Below are 24,900 nucleotides of genomic sequence, written 5' to 3'. Positions count from 1 at the left end.
GCCAATCTACTTAACCTGAATGGCACACATACACCTGGACAGAGTATGAATGACCACACGGCTTCTCTTCAGCACCTGAATGGACATGCCGTTGACAGATCCCACAAGGACAGAGGTAACACCAAGCAGCCACAACAACCACTGCTCATGAACACACACTCAGCTGAGTCCTGCCCACTAGTGTTGTTTTTGGCAGCCTGTTTTAATTTTAGTTTTAGTCTAGTCTTTGTGTCAAGCTGTCATTTTAGTTTTTATCAGTTTTAGTCATGTTCATACTCTTTTAGTCTAGTCAAGTTTTAGTCGACTAAAAGTCTGGGTACTTTAGTCTTATTTTAGTCAGACTTATCCATGACTATTTTAGTCGTTTTAGTCGACAAAAACTGATGACATTTTAGTCTAGTTTTAGTCAGTGAAATTGTATTTTAGTCTCTTTTTAGTAATGCAATTCTATTTAACCCATATAGTATTATGACCTAGTAGTAGTATAAACAAAACTAGGGATGTCACGAGAACCGATACTTCGGTACCAAGTCGATACCAATTTTTTTTTTAACATGACGGTACTTGCTATCTCTGGTACCGGAGGTACCGAGGTTGCAATACTCTTCCGGTACTGATGGGGGCAGCATATACGCGCGTGTGTATTTGACGCTCCACAAGAGTTAAAGAAGAGGAAGAACGCCTCAAGACGAGCACACAGGAATCTCTCTAAAGTAGTTTGTCGCTATCAAACAAAGAATTTGGCAAAGCTCTTGAAAGACAGACACCCCGGTCTCTTTAAAGAATAAAAGGTAAGTTTTAATTCATAGTAACATCAAATACAAACTGTAAAACTTTGATTTTATACTGAAACCCAGACCCTTATGTTTGTTTAAGGCAGCTGCCATTAATGCCGTGTAACCAGCTAACTTTATGTTACAGGGTTTCTGCAGGTTTCACCAAGTCTAATTTAAGACTTTTTAAGACCTTTTTAAGACCATAATGAATTAAATTTAAGACATATATCACGACAATGAAGTCCAATTTTATAGTCCCAGATAGCAAAAAATATCTGCAGGACTTCTTTTTGCCGCCAGCCCTAAGCTGTCGGCTATAGGTGTGTCCCGCTGGCGGGGATGAAACGTTTGCCGCCGAATACGTCACTCCCCTGTCTTGCGATTTGCCGCCGGCTGCCCGACTGCTTAATTTTCTCTGGTGGTTGCCTCCGTCTAATAGACCGCGGCAGGCTGGCGGCAAGCCGCTTTGAAATGTTCTCTAAATCGACCATTGGCCATTGAGTTACTGACAGCACTTTAACTACCTTTCACATTTGAAGCGGTTATAAAATCATAATAGCCTATATATGTTAATTATATCCAATAGGATAGTTGTTTTGCTCCAAAGCAAAGATATGTAAGTTATGTTTATACGAACGTGTGTTCAGTTAGTTTCCTTTTTTTACACCCTGAGTGAGTTCTAGGCATGTTTCACATGCATCTAAAGCCAGTAGGGTTTATAACAGATTCTTGAAGGTTTAGGAAATTACATTTAAATTACTTTGAAACTCTGAAGCGATTATACAGTAATATATGTAAAATATATCGAATTATTGTATGCACTTAGGTCAACATTTTTACATGTCTTTGATTTATGCACTTGACTGGAAATTTCCTTTATGTCTTTCATTATTTTCCAACATCGATTTTTTTTTACATGTACAAGGATTATTTAGCGATTGCGATCTGTACAAATTAATTTTGAAGTGTTAAAGCACAAACAGTGAAGTACCGCCACTGGTCGAGAGGGGCAGCACCTCAACAAGACGGAAGAATTGTAAACGGGAAGATACCGTGTCCTGCCAGAGAGCACTCGTCATCACACGTTTTCAGTGTTTGAAGAGAGGATCAAGAATACAGATTTAAGACAAAAGGCATCAATTACGATCGTTTAAGTAAGTACATGTTTCATTTTTGTGTAACGCAAGATTATGTTCATGTATATAAGTTGTTTAAATTACTTCGTTTGTTTGAAAAAGTATGCTGCTAATCCCCTAGCTAAAGTGGCTAGCAAGTGTTAGCGAAGACATGCTGGTTTGCCTTTGTTACAGTACACACGGAGGTTAAGCAAAGTTCTAGTTCTTTTATTTTTTATTTAAAAGTTGTTACACTAAGTTTGCTCTCTGCTGCTAATCCAGTAGCTGAAGTGGCATTAACAATGTGGTTTTGTTCATATTTTCTTGCAGATAACTTGCCCAGAGCACAGCATCTCGTGTACAGCATGAAGTTTTCAGCTATCAAGGTAGTATATTCTAGGCCTGTGTCTTAGTGTGCAGTGTTTTAACAGTATTGAAAATAGTGCCTTTAGTTATTGTTTTTTTTTATAATGTAGATTTCTAGAGACTCCAGAATGAAAACCAAGCCCTGCACTGCAAAACATGAATGTCTTTCTTAGTTTTCTTTTGTCTTGTTTTCTAATATTAATATCTGAAAATTCTTAGATTGAGATACACTGACTTGGTAAGCAAGTGGCTTAAGATATTAAGTTTTGTTTATTGAAATAAATGATGGAAATCAAGAGGTTTTTGTTTACTTAAAACAAGTCAAAATATTTACCTGTGCAGTAAGAAAAATAAACTTAATTCCAGTTTCAACTTGATCAACTTAATTTAAGTTTATTTTTCTTACTGCATTGGCAGATATTTTGACTTGTTTTAAGTTGACTTGTTTTCAAGTTTATCATTTATTTCAATAAACAAGACTTAATATCTTAAGCCACTTGCTTACCAAGTCAATGTATCTCAATTTGAGAATTTTTAGATATTAATATTAGAAAACAAGACAAAAAAACCTAGGTAAGTCAATAATTTTTTGCAGTGTGAGGGAGAAGAACCAAGCCCTGAGGGAACGTAGTGAACGAGCAGTTGAGAACATGCACTCTTTCTTAAATTTTACTTTTTTTGTCTGTGATGTAGGTCCAATATTACCATATGCCTTTCATTTTGTAGCTTCGGAATGACAGCGGCTCACTTTTGGCGTGGCTTGACAACACTTTGAGGCAGGATAAAAAGCTCCAGGAACAATTTGTAAGTGTGCTAATTTTGCCGTAGGGTAATCTAAAAAGTAAAATTAAGTTTGTATACTGCATATACAGTCTGAATCCACAGCCCGTCTCTCATTTATGTATGAGAAAATTCAGAGAAATTTATTTTGTAACACTTTTTTTTTGAATTTTTAGCTTTAGAGTATCTTCTCTAATCACCTTTCCGTTAATACAACCTGGACTGGTGTAGGGAATCAAGCATGTTTTAGAGACCTGTTTCTGAAGACCATTTTATCAAAGTAAGTTAGATTTTTATATTTAAGTAGATGTGTATGGCCTTATGTTCAGTGGCGGAACTAGAATTTTTTTAATGGGGTGGCCAGGGGGTGGCCAAAGCTACTTTAGGGGGTCCATAGTCCATAAAAGAAAATGACGTGTAATCATGTATCAAGAAAGCATAAATTAATCTTTTGATCGCATTAGATGTAAACATAATAAGGGTTAATTTTAAATCTTTCTACTGTATTTCTTACATCTGATTTACTGTCTGTTAAAGGGATTCACCCAAAAATGAAAAATTCTGTCATCATTTACTCACCCTCATGTTGTTCTAACCTGCATTTTATTTTAATAAACACAAAAGAAGATATTTTGATAAATGATGGTAAGCACACAATTAATGGTATATCCATTGAATTCCATCATCTTGTTTTTATTCCTACTATGGAAGTCAATGGTTAACAGCTGTGTGCATACCATCATTTATCAAAATATCTTCTTTTGTGTTCATCAGAAAAAAGAAATTCGTGCAGGTTTAGAACAATATAAGGATGTAAAAATGATGACAGAATTTTCATTTTGTGAACTATCCCTTTAATGAAGCAAAAGATCAGGAAATCTGAACTCCATGATAAACCTTAAACTTACTTCAAATAGCAGAGCTCAACACAAAGGATGTTTGGATTAATCTTTATTTACGAAGATACAGAAGATGCAAAAGTTTTCTTTTTTTTTCTGATATTTAATTAATTTTAATGACAGAGAGACTTCAACAGGTTAGGCTAAGACCGAATGCAATAAAATGTTTATTCGTTTAAGACGTACAGTAACCAAATGTTTAGTATGAAAATCACCAAGACAGCTATTCTGACATATGAGCATTTGTCCGTTTATGCCAAAAAGACGCGAATATGAATTTGTTTAAGCTCTGGCTGTGCACGCCCACTATCGGATATGCGCATCGTGCTTTCAAGTTCAATGTGGCAATCCAGTCGAATTAACAATCATACAGTAGCCTATAAAGATCACGTCAAGAATGAAAACATGGTGCTGGGTTTTGTTGTAAACAGAATTGGCAATCTTAGACTTTATTCAGTCCACAAGAAAATTACCACACTTCCAGCATATACGGTGAAATCATGTAGTATTAGCAATGTACGACTTCACTTACATCATTTTAAAGAGATTCCAAGCATTATGTAGACATGACATTTATCTTCTGATGGTATGCAAAGTATTCGTTAAGTTACAGTAATTTTTATGACGCGTTTTTGAAAAGACATCACTGATGGAGAGAGATAACAGAACGTGCATTATGTATATTTTCTTAATTTTCTGAAAAGCACAACATTCAGTTTTTATAGACACACAAAAAATGACACTTTAACGTTTTAAATGATGTATAAATCATATCTGTATGTCCAAAATCAGAAGAGTAATCCAAGTTTCTTTGCGCAGTGATTGAAAAATAAAGAGTTTGCGCCGCGACCGCAGGGAGGGTTAATATTCATAATGTTTGTTTTTAACAATGTGCTGCGCTGCCGCACGTCGAAATTAAACATAGCGATTAAGTGAAAGAAGCGCATTAAATTTGGGGTGGCACACGGGGTGGCCAGTGACATGTCAAGGGTGTCCAGTGCCACCCTGGACACCCCTCTGGCTCCGCCACTGCTTATGTTATTCAAATGGAATGACAGTTCTGTATTTTCTACAGGAGCCATCTGGAAGAACCCTGCAACCCAGGATGCCACTGATTGGGCTGTCCAGGTTAATTTTACGTGTTACCTGAAAGGAGCATCTGACCGTGAAGGCGGAAAAAGGCAGCACACAGCTGAGAGGGACCCACAGATGACCCCTTAAACCGAGGCTGACTACTGACACCCCAGCATCGCTGACAACTGGAAACCTTTCTGTATCCTGCAGTCAGTAACATCAAGAACCCTAAAGAATCCTGAAGTATCACACTACACTCAACCAATCCACACTTCACTTTGAAAATTACTCTTTTTTTTTTTCAAATTCCCTGTGACCCTGCCTTAAGGGCAGCTCCTCGGATAGATACGGAATGGTAAGGTTGTTTGTCCTTTATACAGGTGCACGAGATAAAGTACTGATTGTAAGTGGCTCATGCTTATACATTACATTCATGTGGATCTTTGTTTTAATATCTTGTGTCTTTTACTTTTTTTTTTAGTCATGTGGATATGTTTTTTTTTTTAATCATTCTGTTTATGTTGGTGTGTGGTGTTATAAGCTACTGGAACCTTGAATTTCCCCTTGAGGATCAGTAAAGTATTCGTTCATTTTTAATTCACAATATACAGATCTTATTGCAGCAAAGTGAAAATATTGTGTTCCAGGTCAGCAGTGCCATTATAATAGTCTATTCTAGTCCAGAGCTTTACTCTAGGATAAGTGGTAATAATTTATTGTTAGAAATGACGATTTATTTGGTATGCTGCACGTTCTTTGGTACCAAATATCCTCATTACTTGATATAATGTTTACTGGTAGCCTAATTCTTTTCATCCTAGAGCGACCTCTAAATTATTAACAATTATTGTAAATGTTCTAATTTGCTTGTAATGTTTTTTTTACTAGAATTTATTTGGAAACCTGCATGGCTTTATTACTTTTTTATTTTTCAGTTGTTTATTCCAGTGCTCTTACATATCTTGTTTCAATGACTGTTAATGTACTTTGAAATGTGGAATAAAAACTCCAAATGGGAATTTGTCTGGTTAGTTCAATCATTATTCTTGATAAACTGCATGCTAGAAATAGCCTATGTAAATTATATATATATATATATATATATATATATATATATATATATATATATATATACACAATAAGCGGGGGAAAATCGCTCGAAAAAAGTGTTTGCCTCCGACGGGCCGCGAAAGAGCCGCCTTCAATATAAAGGCGGCCGAACGGCGGTTGGCCCGCGGGCCAGCCGCGGATTTATGGCGGTAGACAGCCGGCTGCCGCTTTTAAAAAGCGGCTGCCGCCGGCGGTCCGCCGTCAGACGTGTTTGCGATTACGCCTTCATGACGCTTCTACTGCCTCCAGAGCACCGCCGGTGGTCCGCCGACTCATTGCTATCTGGGGTCCAGTGTGAATGCATCCATTAGTTTTTTAGAACCTTTTATCTTTAACAAAAACAGAATTTTCTAGGGGTGTGACAAGACACTTAATCCACAAGATAAAATGAGATTGGTTCACAAGAATAAGATCAGACAAGATTTTTACACTTTGCTGATATTACAAGTTTTTCACCTAAAAAGTCATACGAAGTTTTAAGAAATCCCCAATGATAAAATATATGAAGAAAAATAGCATTATAATTAACTAAAATCACATAATTTTAAAATGTTTTAACCAATCTAGGGATTTCACTAACAATTATTTTGGTAAGGATGATGATCAAGTAATCTGATATTTTTTGGTAATAAAAATAGAGCTAAATGGGCCAAAGCATTTACGATGACAATAGTGATGAGACAATAATAATTGGTTCAAATAATGTATAATGTGCATAAAATAAACACATGGTTTTATGTAACAACAATGTTAAAATATTAGGTGTGGTTACCCAGATTAAACCTGGACTAGGTCTTATTTATATTAGGACATTTAAGGAGGTTTTTTTTAAAATATAACTTACAAAATACATTACTGGTGTGCATCTTGAGACAAAACATTGGCAGTGAAATATTTTATGGCAAAAATAGAAATAATTAAATTGATGAGACCAGGTGTAAGGGAAAGAGTGTAGTAGATCCACCCTCCGGAGCAGAGGGGGCGCTAATGCACCTATAAGCTAGATGCCAACCGCATTAAAAGAAAAAAAGAAGACAGGCTTCGTTCGTTTTTGGACTTGGCAGTGGAGCCAAACGTTTATCGGATGTCTGATGGAGCAGAAGCCGTGGTGCTTAAAACTGCTGATGCAGATGTTTAGCATGCCATGGTGCTCTTTAGGGCTACTGCTGTAGGCACAACAGAACGGAGAAATGCCGGATGTTTTTAACAGGTTTCTGCAGCGGCTTTATGTTTCTTACATCGCATGCGTGACACTAAAGCTTTGATGCCCATTGTTCTGAGTTTTAAAACTTTCTTGCAAAATAAACAACGGACCCCGTACGCTCACTTGTCTTTACCACGGAGCAAAATCAGGGTTAAGTAACCAGTTTTCATTAACTCTTTCCCCGCCATTGACGAGATATCTCGTCAATTAAGAGAAAACGGTTCCCCGCCAATGACGAGATTTTCCGTCTTTCCGCAATACCGCTATTATCCACCACGTGGCGCCCTTCCGCAACTTTTTAAACCCGGAAGTATTGCCCTATGGCAAGCTGCTGCATGTCCGTGTCTGTTTTAAAGATCGCTCTGAATGGGATCTCTATGAAAAGTCCGTCACAAACATGGAATTATGTCTGCTTTTTGCTCAAAATGTGGTGTTTTTACAGAAACCTACCCATATTCAAAAGCTGATTACAAAAGAACTACTCAAGGTAGGATGAAACGTTTTTTTTTTTGTTTGAAAGCAGAGGGTCTGTTCTTTCATTTGGTATATTGTATGTTTATATATCTGAAGAAGAACATTTTCTGGAAGGCATTAAACTTTGGTGAAAATCATGAAAAACGCTGGCGCTGGCTGGCAACTTTTTAAAAAAATGCTGGCGGTGAAAGAGTTAAATGTGCACTTCCCCATAGCTAAAACTCACACTTTTCTCCATTTGCTTATACCCGGTCCACGCACTTTAGCGAACTCCCCGCAAACTTGTGCTTTAGTAGATTCCACCTATTCAGTTTTTCCTGACACATGAGACGAACATGTATAAAACAGTTACAATCTTCTTGGCGGTGTTGGTTGGACAACATTTTAAGACCTTTGATACCCGGATTTAAGACATTTTAATGCTTTTTAAGGCCTTATTTTCCTACTACGGAATTTAAGACGTTTTAAGACTTTTTAAGGATCCGCGGACACCCTGTGTTAGATGTTAATGTTTTGTGTCAGTTATTTGTTAATGATGCCGTATTTGCAACATTATAAACTATATATAAATGGGCGACCATGCATCGCCATTTAGCCATCCTGTCAGCAAAATGTAGCCTAATGTCACTGGATTAAATAAGTATTAAAATGTTAAGGGTTTTTCATAACTATTTTTATCCTGCAACAATGTGAGTGATATTAAACTAATGCTTGCATTCAGAGTATGTGTGTGTGCACGTGCGTGTGTTTATAAGTGCACCTTAGCACCTGTAGCCTTAACTGATTTATTAGTCATTGTCAGACAGTATGTTTAATAAATCAAATATCTTTCTTATTCTCTCTCTTTTTGACAGTATCAGCCAGAGGAGGATGTACACCAAGAGAGTCAGGAGAAATGTCAACAAACATTAACACAGACAACCTAAACAGAAGCTCTTAAAAGTTTTCTATAATGTTGAAATGTTTTAATAAAAATAAAAAAACGTTTAAGTATAATTGTTCTTTTTTTACACACTGTGGTACCGACTCAGGTACCGAGTACCGTGTACTTTTTGTGGTATTGGTACCGACTACTAGATTTTTGGTAACCATAAAAGATGGTGACAAAAACGATCAACGCGTCATTTAAATGAGCGGTAAAAACCCGGTTCTGTCGTGGGTTCCTTGCACGCACAAGTGTGAAGCCTATGAATGAAAACATGTCAATAGGCTTGTTCGACTTAATGCGGCGCGGCAACAATCGACAGCCGGGTGACGTCAAACTACCGCAAGAGTGATCCGCGAAATCACACGGAGGAGTTTGCTTTTAAATTGCTCTCGCGGAACTTTGATGTCATCCGGCTGCCGGTTCTTGTGGCGCCGCATGAAGTCAAACAAGCCTATTCTCTTCTCGTCAGTTCACACGCACCAACGCAGCGCGTACACTCGCGCGGAGCAGAGCGAGACCTTGACGCCGGACTTTAAACCCTGCATATCATGTATACGAGTACTGATCGGGAAGTAACATCCGATTCCGATCGAGTCTGAAACCACGTGATCGGGGCCGATTTCCGATCACGTGATCGGATCATCCCTAATACTAATCATGTGCTAATAGACCAGCTGTAAAAATACAAGAAAATTTTGTAATTTCCTGTAATTTTGGGGTTTTTCTTTTTCAAATATGGAAGGGCTAGAAGAAGCATTCACTTGCTTTCTTGAGGTGTAACATTAAAAAAGGTCAAAAGCACTTCTAAGAGCCACAGAATGGTTTCCCCAAACCGAAATTAAACACAGTAGGTCTGTTCGACGTTATGCGGGTCTTCTCAGACTGATCGGCAACTGGCTTGAAGCAGTTCATGCGGGTTTAGCATCAATGCTACAGCGTAGGCCCTATGCATTAGTACCATGAGCCCTTTACACCAACTTTAACTAAGCCTCAGTGCATGTGTGGCTAATAGAGAGATGATCTCACCTCAGTATCTGCAGTTTACAGTCAGGATTCCTCAGTACATCAGAGATCAGCTTCAAGCCCGAATCTCCAATATTATTTTCACACAGATCCAGTAGTGTCAAGTGTGATGGGTTTGATGTTAGAGCTGAAGTCAGAGCAACACAATCTGTGATATTACACTTCCTTAACCTGTAGAGAACAGAGACAAACACTTTACTCTCTCAGATCACAACACACACATCAGATCAACATTGTTTTTTTTTTGTTAGTTTATTCATTAATTATTGTTTTACAGTTCATTTATAAATCATAAGATACATTGTTACATTGTTAACAATACATTGTTATGGCGATGTATCGTTGTCTTTCTCTGGCGATATGAGAATTGATACATTGGCATCAAATATCGATAAATTAATAAATAAAACAAGGTGCCCTACATAATCGATAACAACCTAACTACTGGTTGTATTTACTAGCAGCAGACCTAAGATCAGCATATTGAATCTCTATGACTAATTTAAATACATGAATATATTTAGAAAGGGCATTTGTGCATAATGACATGTGCAACAAATGCATTTAGAGTTAAATCTATTTGTCAGTAGTGCAGTTATTATGGGGAAAGGTGAAAAATTGCATTCATTGATATAAGGTGTGCCCTTAAATTTTCAGCTTGCACGTCTAAAATTTTCAGTCAGGGGCAATAGTGCTCCTAGTAAAAAAAAACGTAGTTTTGCACTGAACCTTCTCCTGGGTATTTTGCTTTCATAGTTTGGCAGATATTGTGATCATAGGATTAGCAAGCAAAATACCGATTATCGGAGAATCGCTGTATTATGATATTATTGTTCCCTTACAATACCCTGTGATTTCCACCGCTAATGGTAATAATAAAATAATAAATCACTTTATAAACTCCATCACTCAGATATAACTGCTGCTGTTTCAGTGGATTTACATTTTTAACAGACTTATTTTATGATTTATCTATTTTTGTTGACTCTTCAGGTTGTTTATCACACAACTATAACGATATGAGTGTGGTAAGGGCTGTATTATATTGCTAAGCATTCATCATATTCTTCTTTATGAGGGGATAAATGAGGATCTTAAAATTAGGTTATAGTTTTCTTTTGGTGTAGAGCCCTCAAACCCACTGAACCTGATAGTTTGAGCTGTAATTGTGTCATTAAACCATCAGTAGAGTTTATAATATAATTACAAAACAAGCTATACTATAAATATCACGTTTAATTCTTAAGTCATTATTAGAAATGATCTTACTCCAGTTCCTCCACTTTACAGTCAGGATTCTTCAATCCATCAGATATCAGCTTCACTTCTGAATCTCCAAGATTATTATTGGACAGAATCAGTTTTGCTTTAAAGGGCTCTAAAGTCCGAAAAAAACGACCTTCTTTTGTGATATTATAACTCCATAACCTGTAGAGAAAAGAGACACACACATCACTCTCACAGATCACAACACACAAATCAGCAGGAATCATCATAAAACTCAAAATATTTTTATTAACTGTCACCCCCCTACATTTTGAGTGTGGGGATGAAAAGATGATGTGCATCTTCAAATTAATATAATTCTGGCATTCTTTGGTCTTAGAAGCAAAATCCAATTATTATAAAAAGATTTTGAAAAATGAAAACTACATTTTTAGAGTTTTCCACCATCCACCAAAATATATAAGATTATTTTAAGTTTATAAAATATTTAATAATAAATAACAAACAAATATTTTTGAAACATTTAAATTAATATTTAATGAACAAAATAACTTTTTGAACAATAAAAAATCTACAAATGTAACCTCTTAGTTTCCATACATTTTATGTTAAATATTTATTTTCATTTTACAGTTTCTATTTTTCAGATTCTAATGTAAAACATCTTTAAGGAACCATTTGTAAAAGTAAGAGACTTTACCCCAATTTCTGCAGTGTACAGTGAGAATCTTTTATTACATCAGAGATCTGCTTCACTCCTGAATCTGTGAGTTTATTCCCAGACAGATTCAGTTCTCTCAGATGTGATGGGTTTGATCTCAGAGCTGAAGACAGAGCAACACAACCTTCATCTGTGATATCACAATCATACAACCTGTAAACAAAAGAAGCAAACCAATATGTGAGTTTGGAATCACATGAGCCTTGGTCCTTTTTCTCTAAACGTACATGATTGTGTCAGAAACCTTGAGGTTGTTTTTGATTACTCTATGTTTTGATAAACAGATTGGGCTGTTGTAAAAAATAGCTTCTTCAGTAAAAACCTATTTCTAAACTCATAATAATGGTTTCTAAGGACCTTGAGATCGTTATCCATGCATTCACAACATCAAGGTTGGACTACTGTAACTCGCTCTACCTGGGCTTGCCTAAATGAGTATTAGATCCACAGATGCCATCTCATCAGGGTTGAAAAAGGTGACAAAGGCACAAGACAACCCAAACCCCTCCACACACCCCATGGGAACCAACTGTGCTACAGGGTACTGCTCTCATAATGGGAATCAATTCGGGCACTATGTAAAAGCCAAGAAAGTATAGAGTAATTCCAACATTTTTTAAAGTGCATGTGAAACCACCATACAATAAACGATAACGTTACTGACGTAACCCTGGTTCCCTGAAATAACGGGAATGAGCATTGCATCAGTAACTAAAGCTATGGGGGTAAACTCCTGTTAACTCCGTGATTAAAGCCTATTGGTTAACGTCTGTAAAATTACAGACAAATGGCGTTCGAGCCCGCAAAAGTGGCGGGGCTTACAGCTTATATAAATCTGGAGAGAACGCCATAGCCTATAGTCTGGAGAGAACGCCAACGCCATAGTAACCTTATGGATCCCTTTCAATACAGTTTACTTCGCATTGCATTCTGCCGTGCATATAACGGACTGAAGTGCCTTATTTTAATATATATATATATATATATATATATATATCTAAATCTGCAGTCAATTAGTAAAGATAGCGCCTGTTTAAACGTTTGCTTATTAAGATTCGTTACGAGAGCCAGAGCATGAGCGGACATCAGTTTTCTCTCACCCCGCTGACCACCGCCCTATCTGGGCTAAATCTCTGACAGGGATTCCCTGGCTCTGATGTTGGCCCGGTCTGCGTTTGATGGCCAAAATTGAGATCAAATCAGCAGTATTTGGTGTCATGATGAAACTTTTACTTGTTTTCTTATTCATATTGTGTTGTTATTGTTTTGGCGCGAGGTAAAAGTTAATAAAACTATACTTATATAATGTTACTATTGCTTTACTTATATAATGTTACTATTGCTTTCCCATTTAATCTTAACGCGATACGAGCACTCGATTATTATTAGACTTTGTTCTTATCAGTACTATATATAACTATATTTTATAAGTGTCAGAGAGATGTTTTTGCATGCTGCTTATAAATACATCAGTGGCTATATCTTATAACATGTTTTAATAGTCACGTCTTGATAAAATAAATGATCAATGTCCACATTTAACAGCTGCGGTGCTTATATATATTTTTTTTTTCTTTTTTTCTTTACATTTTTAGTGAGTTGTTGTACAAATTGTTGCAGGCTATGCATTCTTTAAGACTGTTTTGGAAGGAGTGCGTTTTTTTGGTCTGGGTCAGAGTGGTTAATTTTAATTAGAGTAGAGTGCAAACAGTTCCCTTTCAGTCGGTCACTACGACGTCACGTCGTGACCGGCGAATTGGGAACTGCTCCGCGGGTGACCTATCTTCTTCGAGAAACTATAAAAACGCCAATGAACTTGGCATGCAGGTATTTGCATAATGCCGGCGCCGCCCCGCCAGGTGCGTATATAAGCCGCAGGTGCACAATACCAAATTAGCTTTTATTGCTTCGAAGCCGGCAGACATCTGCTCTCGAGAAGCTTTCTAACTGATCTTCGTAGATCCTGTTCTGGGAAGGGAAGAAAAAGATCTCAGCTTGCTGAAGTTGGTTGGGCAAAGACACCTCAGCGGAGGCTCGCAGTGTTTTCTCCACCCTTTCTCTCTCTCTCTCTCTGTCTCTTTTTTTAGGACTTGAGTTCGAGTGAGTGCGTTTGCCTCTCCCTGTGTGTTTCACCAGCTCGCACAAAAGAGTGATTTCCCTAAAAGAGCAGCACGTTTGAGCTTTGTGTCTTTTTAAAGACAGCCACTCATTCGTATCACGGTCGGGTGCGTCTTTTTAAAGATGGCATTCCGCCCGTGCTCCGTTTCTGGATGCGGTGTGTTCATCGCTCCCCGGGATGGCCACGAGCGCTGTGTTTCGTGTCTGGGGCTCCAGCACGCAGAGGCAGCGTTGCGTGATAGTTCATGCTCCATCTGCGAGGGCATGACTATGGCGGATTTGAGGAGACGGGTGTCGTTTCTCCGGGAACGGCTCCCGCCTTCCAAGCCTGGTACTGCTAAGAGCGCAGTTACTAGGCTTGCGAAGGATGATCTCCGTATAACGGTGCTGGGTCGGTCTGCTGGTTCGTCCAGTAGCTCCCAGCGCCCTGATCCGTTGCCAGCGGAGGTCCCGATGGAGACGAGCGGCCCGTGTTCTACGGTGTCCTCGCGCTCTGTCGAGCCTCCACCTGACGCGATGTCCACCGTAACGTCGGAGGGGGGGTTGTCAGCCTCGGACGTCGATCCGGATCCGCTCCCGCCTTCGGGCCAGGTTGCGGGTTCTGCGTTCAACCCGGAGATGGCAGCCATGCTCGCTCGGGTGGCGGAGGCGGTTGGCTTGGAGTGGACTAAACCTCCCCCACCTGAACCGTCCCGCCTCGATGATTGGTTCTTCGGGGGTGCCAGGGCTTCTCAGTCCTCGCCCCGGTGCCTTTCTTCCCCGAGGTGCATGAAGAGCTGACACGGTCGTGGAAAACCCCGTTTTCTGCCCGGAACCGGCCGTTTCAGTCTTCACCCCTCACCTCCCTTGAGGGTGGAGATGCCAAGGGGTACACTGGTATCCCGTCAGTGGAGCGGCCGGTCGCGATGCAGTTGTGTCCGGCCGGTGTCGCTTCCTCCTGGCGGGACCAGCCTACTCTCCCCTCACGGGCCTGTAAGCACTCGTCGTCGCTGACCGTGCTGCTTACAAGGCTTGTGGGGAGGCAGCCTCTGCCCTGCATGCCATGGCATTCCTGCAGGTTCACCAGGCTAAGGCTCTGAGGGACCTGCACGCGGGAGGTCACGACTCGGCGGAGTTCTCCGACGGGCGTGCGATGTCTACCCTGGTAGTCCAGGAACGCCATCTCTGGCTGTGTCTGGCGGACATGAAGGATGCTGATAAGACCCGGCTCCTGAATGCTCCGGTTTCCCAGAACGGCCTGTTCAGCAAGACGGTCGAGGAGTTTGCACAGCAATTCTCCGCGGCCAAGAAGCAGACTGAGGCCATCGCTCAAATCATGCCGCGTCGGAAGCGTCCTGCGCCTGCCCCGTCCACGTCGGCGCCTCAGCCTGCTCCTCGCCGAGGGCGTCCTGCGGCGGCCGCCGCCGTTCCTCCCCGGGGCTCTTCTAAGAAGCGAGGAACCGGTAGTCAGCAGCCCGCCCCGCCCGCTCAGCCCGCTTCAAAGGGTGGAAAAAGAAGATCGAAGCGGCCCTGAGACGGGCGACCTAGAGATGGAGGGGATCGCTCTTCGGGAGATGGTGAAGGCACCACTCCCCCCACCGGAGGAGGGCCGGTTGGGGAATCTTTTGTTTCAATTTTCTGTTCCGCCGACTTTTCAGTCGGCACCCACAATTTCACAAAAAGAGCGAATTCCACTTCCATCTCTAGGTCTTCAGATGAGCGCCGGAGATACGAGCGGGCTCATAACCCCCCCTCGTTCTCCGACTCATCAGAGGAGAACGAGAGCGACGCACGGGCTCATAATCCTCCTTCGCCAGAGGGTGCATCGAGTGGTGTGAGGTGTCTTCAGCAGAGCCTCCCTTACTCACCCACCCAGCAACGGACTCAGGTGAGTGTTATCACACACGACACTGCTGTCGGTGCAGCCGTTACGCACACACCGGTGATCACCTCCGTTGCGCCCGCCGCGGGTACACCGATCGTGCCTTTAGTCCCCCTCGCACGGTATCTGGGGGCGTGGGAACAGCTTCCCAGCCCGTCGCGTTGGCTTTTACGCACGATTTGTCTCGGCTATGCGATCCACTTTGCCCGGCGTCCCCCCAAATTCTCCGGCGTTCGCTTCACTGAGGTGAGAGCTGCCGATGCGCACGTCCTCCGTGCGGAGATCGCTGTCTTATTTTGCGAAAGACGCGATTGAGCCGGTCCCTCCAGCCGAGATGAGGTCGGGGTTTTACAGCCCTTACTTTATTGTACCCAAGAAAAGCGGCGGCTTGCGACCGATCCTGGACCTGCGTTCGCTGAACCGTGCACTTCACAGAAATCTGTTCAAAATGCTGACGCCCAAACGCATATTTCCATGCATTTGTCCAAACGATTGGTTCGCATCTATTGACCTGAAGGACGCGCACTTCCACGTATCGATTCTCCCCCGGCACAGGCCGTTTCTCCGCTTTGCGAGGGGCGAGCACACCAGTACAAAGTCCTCCCATTCGGGCTCTCTCTGTCGCCCCGTGTATTCACCAAAGTAGTGGAGGGGGCTTTAAAACCCCTGAGAGAGAAAGGTGTGTGCATTCTCGCGTGTCTGGATGATTGGCTAATAATAGCTCAAACACGTCAGACGCTGTGCGATCACAGAGATTTAACTTTAAAACACCTCGCTCGTTTGGGTCTTCGGGTCAACTGGGAAAAGAGCAAGCTTTGCCCCGTGCAGAGAATCTCTTTTCTCGCGATGGAACTGGACTCGATCGATTTGACAGCTCGTCTAACAGAAGCGTGTGTACAGTCGATTCTGACTTGCCTGAATACATTCAAGAGCAAGAGTGCGGTCCCGCTGAAACAATTTCAGAAGCTCCTGGGGCATATGGCAGCAGCCGCAGCTGTAACTTCGCTCGGACTGCTTCATATGCGACCGCTTCAGCATTGGCTTCACGATCGAGTCCCGAGGAGAGCGTGGCTGCGCGACATTCACCGTGTTATCATTACACCTGCGTGTCGTCGCACTTTCACTCCGTGGTTAAACCGTGCGTTTCTCCGAGCCGGTTCGGACACGGGGTGGGGGGCCACATACGATGGGCTTGCGGCTTCGGGGGTCTGGACGGCACCCCAGCTGCATTGGCACATAAGTGGCCGAGAAATGTGGGCTGTATATCTTGCGCTCGTCCGTTTCAGCAACGTGTTACAGGGCAAAGATGTATTAGTTCGCACAGACAACACTGCGACCGTGGCGTACATCAATTGTCAAGGCGGTTTACGCTCGCGTCACCTGTCGCATCTCGCCCGTCACCTCCTCACTTGGAGTCAGAAGAATTTGAGGTCTCTTCGTGCCATTTACATTCCGGGCACGCTCAATGTAGAGGCGGATGCGCTCTCTCGGGCTGCGCATCCCGGCGAATGGCGACTCCACCCCATTGCGGTTCAGCAGATTTGGAGACGTTTCGGCAAAGCGCAGATAGATCTGTTTGCTTCCCCAGAGACGACCCATTGTCACCTGTTCTATTCACTAGCCGACGACTCGCTCGGCGTGGATGCATTGGCACACAGCTGGCCGCGAAACATGCGCAAATACGCGTTCCCTCCGGTGAGCCTCATTGCGCAAACCCTATGCAAAATCCGGGAGGACGACGAGAGCGTGCTGTTGGTGGCACCGTATTGGACAACCAGGAGTTGGTTTCCAGAACTCTCTCTCCTCGCGACAGCCCCTCCTTGGAAGATTCCCCTGAGGAAGGACCTTCTTTCTCAACAAGAGGGCACATTATGGCACCCGTGCCCCGACCTGTGGAACCTCCATGTGTGGTCTCTGGACGGGGCACGAAGGATTTGAGTGATTTACCACAAGCGGTATCTAACACTATTGCTGCAGCGCGAGCGCCCTCTACGAGGCAGGCGCTTAAATGGAACCTGTTTGTCGACTGGTGTTCTTCCCAACGTGAGAACCCCCGCGAATGCCCGATTAGTGTTGTGCTTTTGTATCTCCAGCGTCGTTTGGAGAATAGGCTGTCACCATCCACTATTAAGGTCGATATCGCTGTGATATCAGCTCACCATTCACCCGTAAACGGTAGGACAGTGGGTCAGCACGACCTGGTCATTAGATTTCTTAGAGGTGCTCGAAGACTGAATCCTTCGCATCCTCCCTCTATTCCTCCTTGGGACCTGTCCTTGGTGCTAAAATCACTCCAGGAAGCCCCATTTGAGCCTCTGCATAGTGTGAGTGTTAAATTTCTTACTATGAAGACTTTAACTCTCCTTGCTTTGGCTTCTGTTAAAAGGATAGGAGATTTTCATGCATTTTCGGTCGATGATTCGTGCCTTCAGTTCGGGCCAGCTGCATCCAGCTTAACACTGAGACCCCGGCCTGGCTTCGTGCCCAAAGTTCCCACCACCCCTTTCAGAGATCAGGTGGTGAACCTGCAAGCGCTGCCTTTGGAGGAGGCAGACCCAGCCATGGCTTTGTTATGCCCTTTTCGTGCACTACGTGTGTATATAGACAGGACGCAAAGCTTTAGGACCTCAGATCAGCTCTTTGTTTGTTATGGTGGTCAGCAGAAAGGAAAAGCTGTCACCAAGCAGAGGATGTCACATTGGATTGTGGATACTATAGCCCTTGCATATCAGAAGCAGGACGTGCCTTGTCCATTTAATTTACGTGCCCACTCTACACGCAGTGTGGCATCATCTTGGGCACTGGCTCGCGGTTCCTCGCTAACAGATATTTGTAGAGCTGCAGGCTGGGCGACACCTAATACGTTCACAAGATTCTATAGTGTTCGTGTCGAACCGGTTTCCACTCGGGTTCTTTCTACTAACTAGTTAAGAATGCCGAGGGTCGGCTCGTGTGTCGGCTTGGAGCCTCTATTTTGGTGCTGCACATTTGCACCAATATGGAAGGCCATTTGGGAAAAAACGTCACAAAAACTGTTTTTGTCTCTCCTCCACCGCCATGATAGCTGGTGTTGCGGAGCATCCGCTGTCAACCTATCACTGATGTATTCTCTGTAAACCTGTGTAGGCTAGGCGTCCACAATTTGTCCCCTACGTGGGGTTCATTTGTTTGAATACTCCGTGGGGTTCTAATCCTCCAAGTTTTCCTTAGCAGAGCCTGCTCTGCATCTCTCTGCATACTATGTTTTGTTCAGAGACTTCTTATGAGCAACCTATCGGTCGTTTCATACTTTTATGTCATCCATTCAACCTTCTTAGGGGATGGCTTCCGCAGTGTTCTAGCTCCGCTCAGTTTAGACGCTTCCCCAGTTCGCTGCTTCACTATCGTGGGTTAAGGAACAGGTAGTGACCGGACTTCTGCATTTCACCTTAGTTTCCGCCCCTTATGTGGAGGGCGGAGGGCTTTTACAGACACTGGAAGGGTTCAGCTGCAGTGGCGTTTTGGTAGGGATTCCCAATTCGTCGGTCACGACGTGACGTCGTAGTGACCGACTGAAAGGGAATGTCTCGGTTACGTATGTAACCCTCGTTCCCTGAAGGACGGGAACGGAGACGTCACATCCCGTCGCCACAGTTTGCTGTTCCAATGCTGTTTTCAGGCCGGGCACTGTTGCTCGGCTTCTCAGCAATAATATAGCTAATTTGGTATTGTGCACCTGCGGCTTATATACGCACCTGGCGGGGCGGCGCCGGCATTATGCAAATACCTGCATGCCAAGTTCATTGGTGTTTTTATAGTTTCTCGAAGTAGATAGGTCACCCGCGGAGCGGTTCCCAATTCGTCGGTCACGACGTGACGTCTCCGTTCCCTTCCTTCAGGGAACGAGGGTTACATACGTAACCGAGACGTTCTGTTGTCCAACGTCATCCTATTCCTTCCCCCATGTGAGATGCTAAAGTCACAGTTACAAAACGTACAAAACACCTGCCTGTCCCCCAACCTGCTCCTCATCAGAAAAGTAAATTCGCTGTCCCATTGATTGCGTTATCTACATGAGGGTTTTGTTTTTTGTCAGGAATGCCTTCTGTCTCTGTCGTAGTGTCCATCATACATATGTTTTTTTCCGTTGTCACTCATCATCTGACCTCACACACCAACCTTGCAACATTATCGCGAGTAGAGCTGCACGGTTAATCTTATTTTTATCATGATAACGATATGCGTGCCCCACGATTAATTAATGACAATCGTCGCAATTAATGTGTAAAGACCAAGCACAAAACAGACAGTCTAGAATCAAGCAATGTGTTTGTTATGGGCGGAGTCAGAGTAAACAGAGTGTTTTTGCAAGCGCAGTCTGTGTTATGGTAGAAATACATTAGCATCACAAGATTTACGGTCATTCACCTTGAACGAGAATAAAGGCAGAGCAACAAGAAGAAAGTGCAGAAATATGTTTAATTCCCAAAAAGGGTCATATAGGCCTACCTACATTGTTTGGATATTTCGGATTTGAGGAAAGTGATGCTGATCAGGTAAGATACATCTTGTGCTCCTGTTCCGTCCAAACGTGAAATATTAAAAGTTTCAAAAGTTGAAGCCGCAAAATAAAAAATCCCCGACCACTCACGACACAGAAAACAATAAGGGATCGCTTATCAATTAGCCAAAGATATGTGTCAATAAGCACCGTGAGCAGCAAGGGGTTTAAAAAAAATGATCACCACAATTTGTTTTTATTTCAGTTTAATTCTAATTTGATATAAATATATATATTAGAGCCCTGCATTTCAGCCTTTTTACGCCAATCGGGTTGGGTTTCAGACAAATTTTAACATCACAGTTGATATGCGGCCAGGCCTCTGGATTTTTTAGGCTTCTCCACCTTTTTATATTTTAATTTAATTAAAAGACGTTTAACCTATCGCACGAGTCCACTACGCACATTCACAATGCACCTGTTGTGTCTCCGCCAGCAGCAGGACCTTCAGTGCATCGGGAAAAATGTAGAACTGAATTAAAACCTTAAATACTGTGCATAATCTATAAAAGACTTCTTTCTGTAGTCATGTAAAAATGCGGTGTCATTTTTTTCTTGCTTGAGAGACTTTTTTCTTAGTTTAACTGTTGGATACACGAATAACCATGTTCTATGGTAAAGCCTTGAATTTTAATTGATGCATATGTGTAAGGTAAGGCAACCTGCATGTTTATTTCGTTTCATGTTATTTTCGTTTTGTTTTGATTCATTATTTTTCATTATTTATCTGCACCCCGCCGCACCTGCGAGCAACAGAACAGCCTCCCTCCGCTTTAAAAAAAATAATGTGTTGATAATAAACATTTAAACTAGGGATGCACCGATAGGATTTTTTTGGGCCGATACCGATTCAAACAGACAACTTCTGGCCGATACCGATGCCAATACCGATATTAAACACTTGTATAAAATCCTATACAGTTGGTCTATTAGCTAGTTTATTTCTGAATCAAATTATTTTTACTGAACATGGATCGGATCTAATTAACATTAAACTGACCAACATAATAAGAGAGGCACAAATTAAGCTAAAACAAATATGATAAGACAGCATGACAACCTTCAAAGGTGGTTTTTGCTATTCAGCATTTATTTTATTAACAACATTAACTCTTTTTTTTTTTTACATATAATGGATTTCTTTATGCAGTTAATTAATAAACAATCGGTATCGGCCTTTCTCGTGCTATTGCCGATATGCCGATGGTTTCAAATTTATCAAAAATCGGCCGATAAATATCGGCGGCCGATACATCGGTGCATCACTAATTTAAACTAACATTGTTATATGCTGAAAATATATTTTTTATATAGATCTTATTGTAGGCAAGTGAAGTGTTGATTTGAGAGGCTCAACTGATGAAACGAGTCGTCAAAATGACGTTAGCTGTCGGCTGCTAACCGCTTGGTCATTATCAAAAACCTTAATTTAACAAACAAAAAAGGCTCTAAAATGTAAGAAATAAAAGATATTTTATAATTTTGACAGTTAAAACTGAACTGCTTTAATTGCTGCAATAGTAGTACAGCTGTAAGGAATCTGTGTAAGGAGTTATTTTTTTGTTATTTCTGCGCATTTCTTTTGCAAAATCTATGCGGAATTTTGCGGAATGATTTTAAATGTTTTAAAAAGATATAAGAGAATGGGAGCTGTGGATATTACAAAACAATAAAATATTTTATATTATAGCCATATAAAATGTATATAATATTATATACATGACTATAAAGTGTGATAAAAATACAGAAGTAAATAGAAGTTCTTCACTAAAAGGATGATCGTAATTTTTAATCGTGATCAAAAGTTTGAGCAAAACAATCGTGATCATCATTTTTCCTGTAATCGTGCAGCCCTAATCGCGAGGCTAGTGACAGAGCTCAGATTGGGAATGTTTTTTTTTCTCCGCCCGGGGTATTATTATTATTTAATAATGTAGGTTAAAATATGGAAGATTTACGGGAAAATACTAATTCGGGAGGATGGCGGGAAAGAAGGGTAAAATGCGGGACTTTCCCGGCCAAAACGGGATACTTGACAGGTATGGATTTACTTGTGACCCGGTTGGCTGTACATTATCCCACTTATTACATGACTATTCCTATATGAGTAAATATAAAAACACCATTTTATTTGATAGCTTTTACTAGCACATTTGTAAGAAAAGTAAACCTTCTGCGAGGGAAACCTGTTTCCTAATGGCTGAAAGCAGACGGGTTAAAACAAGTTCAAAGTCCATACAAGATAAACATTGAATTGTTTAATTTCTAAATAACATGATATATATGTTAATAACTATGCATATTTATACTGTATACATTCATAGATATTAAACTGTGTGTGGTAAGAATTCTCGTAGTACCCCGAAATGTTTTCCTCCAAAACATTATAGCAAAAAACCTTACCTTTCACCTTAAAGGCACTACTTGTATTGTAGTCATAAGTAAAGTTTGTTTTTGTCGTCAAAAGAATAACTTAATTTAGTTACGACTCAATGAGGAAATGGTAACGCAACAAGTGTATGACGTGTCTTGTGGTAAAACAGTCGAGCAATCAAAATGCAGTGGGAAGACATCTCTGGACCTGGATCCAGCCCCGCCCCTGGATATGATTCCAACCCCACCCCCTGGATGTCGTGTTCTGCAGTAAGGTGTTACTGCCTAAAAACCCCTTAGACTCCAGAGGGTTAAACCACAATAGAGCTCGGGAATCTGACGTCACCGACAAAATGCAACGCAATGAATTCTGGGAGTTTATGCTCAGGAAGCTGCTAGACGCTGTGTAGACTGGTAAAGTAGCTCCCAAAGATTGCATTTTACTGACTAAAAGACGTTTAAATAGCGAAAACTGTTGCTGTGTAATTAACTGTTATGCAGTCACGATCGGCGTAGAAAATTAAGTTAATCCTAAAAGAACTGCATTTTTATCACTGGAATATACCACAGTATATGTATATCCTTACATATTAATATATTCTGTACATTCTGTATATTCATATGCTACCTGTATAATCAAACTTATGCAGCCTGCACCTAGGGGTGTGACGAGATCTCGTGCGACGAAGATTAAATGTGTCTCACGAGATTTCTTGTTAAGGTGAAATGCTGGCTAAAAATAAGCGTTTCTCTCCATCTAAAGTGAAAGTGAAAGTAAGGTAGCGTCCACGAGACGAGTCCACTATCTCCCCCTGCAGGCATTTGTTATAATACACACATAATGCTTTTTATTTTTAGGACACAAATTTTTGTGTTTGTTAATGTAATGTTGTTTAATGTAACTTGGTTAAAATTCTTCGTTATTATGTAATTTTAAAGGCTACTGCTCACTTGGGTCTATTTTTATTACCCAAAAATAACAAATTAGGCTACTTCATTATTAGTTAGCAAAATAATTGTTAGGGGCAGTCCTTGATTAGTTAAAACTTTTTAAAATGACGTGATTAAGGTTTCTTACTCATTTATTTTATCATTGAGGATTTTTCAAAAAGTGTAAATATTTAATCTCGTCTCGTTCTCGTGGATTAAGTGTCTCATCACACACCTACCTGCACCTTATACATTCAAATTTTTTTTACATTAATATCATATATATACATATAATGTCCACATTGTTCACATTATATTATGTATAGACCCATAGTAATATATCTATCTATTTATTGTATACCTGTATATACATCTATTCTGCACTGACTTCCTACTATCTGCACTTCTGGTTAGATGCTAAATTTCGTTGCCTTGTTTACATGTGCAATGACAATAAAGTTGAATATAATCAAAATCATAAGCAGGGCTCTACAGTGCGAGTATTTCACTCGCATATGCGCCTAAAAATAGTTATGTGCGAACTTGTAAAATAATTTGGGAGCACAGTGCGCGAGTGACAATGAACAACAGCGAAGCATACCATTGATTTTACAAGGAAAGCATGCAAGAGGACGGGGTCGCAATCTTGATGCGTGTGCATCTGTTTCATACAGTATGAGATGCAGAGCGCGAGTCATGTGACCGGCGCGAGCAGCTGTATCACATGTTTATATTAACGCTTTTGTTTATATTAAAGCCTCCCCCGCCCCGATAGCGCCCACGTCAAGATGCGATGACTGACAGTGGTGAGTTAAGAGACCACAGACTCTATGACTGTTTTAACTTTATTTGTTGTATTTCCAACTTACAACACCACCTTTTCCGACAGTTGTTGTCTGATATGTCAGCTCAATGATCAATTGCTTATCCACAATGACATTAACAATAGATGTCTTAATAAAGGAAACGCATTGAAACAAATTTTGTGAACTAGAAAAAAGATCCTGCCTGGCGTTTCTCCGAAATTCAAAGCAGACAAAGGCTCAAATATTATTGGGAGTCATCGCTCTCATACAAGAATGCAATTTAAACGACTAACAGTTAATCACCCATCACTCACAGCCCAGCACCTGCACCACTGTATGCGTATCGTGACAAACATACACCTGATTTTACTGCCCTGACGAAATCTGAAAGTATAATTTCTCTTATTAGAAGCTAGCCTAATGTTTGCCAGTTATTAAGATGGTGGTTGTAGTTTAAATAGAGGTAGTGAAATAATTAGCTTTGACAAAAAACTGCATAAAACAATGTTATGTTCCAAATTATAAACTTTTGGTTATGTGTACTTAAGTGAGTAAATAAGTTAAATTCTCAATGA

At 41.1% G+C, this 24,900-nt stretch overlaps 1 protein-coding gene and 1 long non-coding RNA gene across 5 annotated transcripts in view; one reads left to right on the top strand and one right to left on the bottom strand.

Moving 5' to 3' along the window:
• Window positions 1-24,900, bottom strand: part of LOC135771790 (uncharacterized) — a 407,895-nt gene that overhangs the window by 263,567 nt on the left and 119,428 nt on the right. For all 4 annotated transcript variants that reach the window (XM_065282140.1, XM_065282141.1, XM_065282142.1 and 1 more), the window contains 3 exons: window positions 11,677-11,850; window positions 11,019-11,177; window positions 9,753-9,920 (listed from right to left, as the gene is read on the bottom strand). In XM_065282140.1, coding sequence (XP_065138212.1) covers window positions 9,753-9,920; window positions 11,019-11,177; window positions 11,677-11,850 — 501 coding nt within the window. The remainder of the gene's footprint in view (window positions 1-9,752; window positions 9,921-11,018; window positions 11,178-11,676; window positions 11,851-24,900) is intronic.
• On the top strand, window positions 1,870-2,679 carry LOC135771866 (uncharacterized). The gene is made up of 3 exons (XR_010543097.2): window positions 1,870-1,930; window positions 2,222-2,277; window positions 2,368-2,679. It is a non-coding gene; the product is annotated as an uncharacterized lncRNA (long non-coding RNA).

This window comes from Paramisgurnus dabryanus, chromosome 8 (assembly GCF_030506205.2).
Source record: "Paramisgurnus dabryanus chromosome 8, PD_genome_1.1, whole genome shotgun sequence".
Classification (NCBI taxonomy): Eukaryota; Metazoa; Chordata; class Actinopteri; order Cypriniformes; family Cobitidae; genus Paramisgurnus; species Paramisgurnus dabryanus.
Note: the sequence above shows the minus strand (reverse complement) of the source record. Positions and strands in the feature narration are given on the sequence as shown.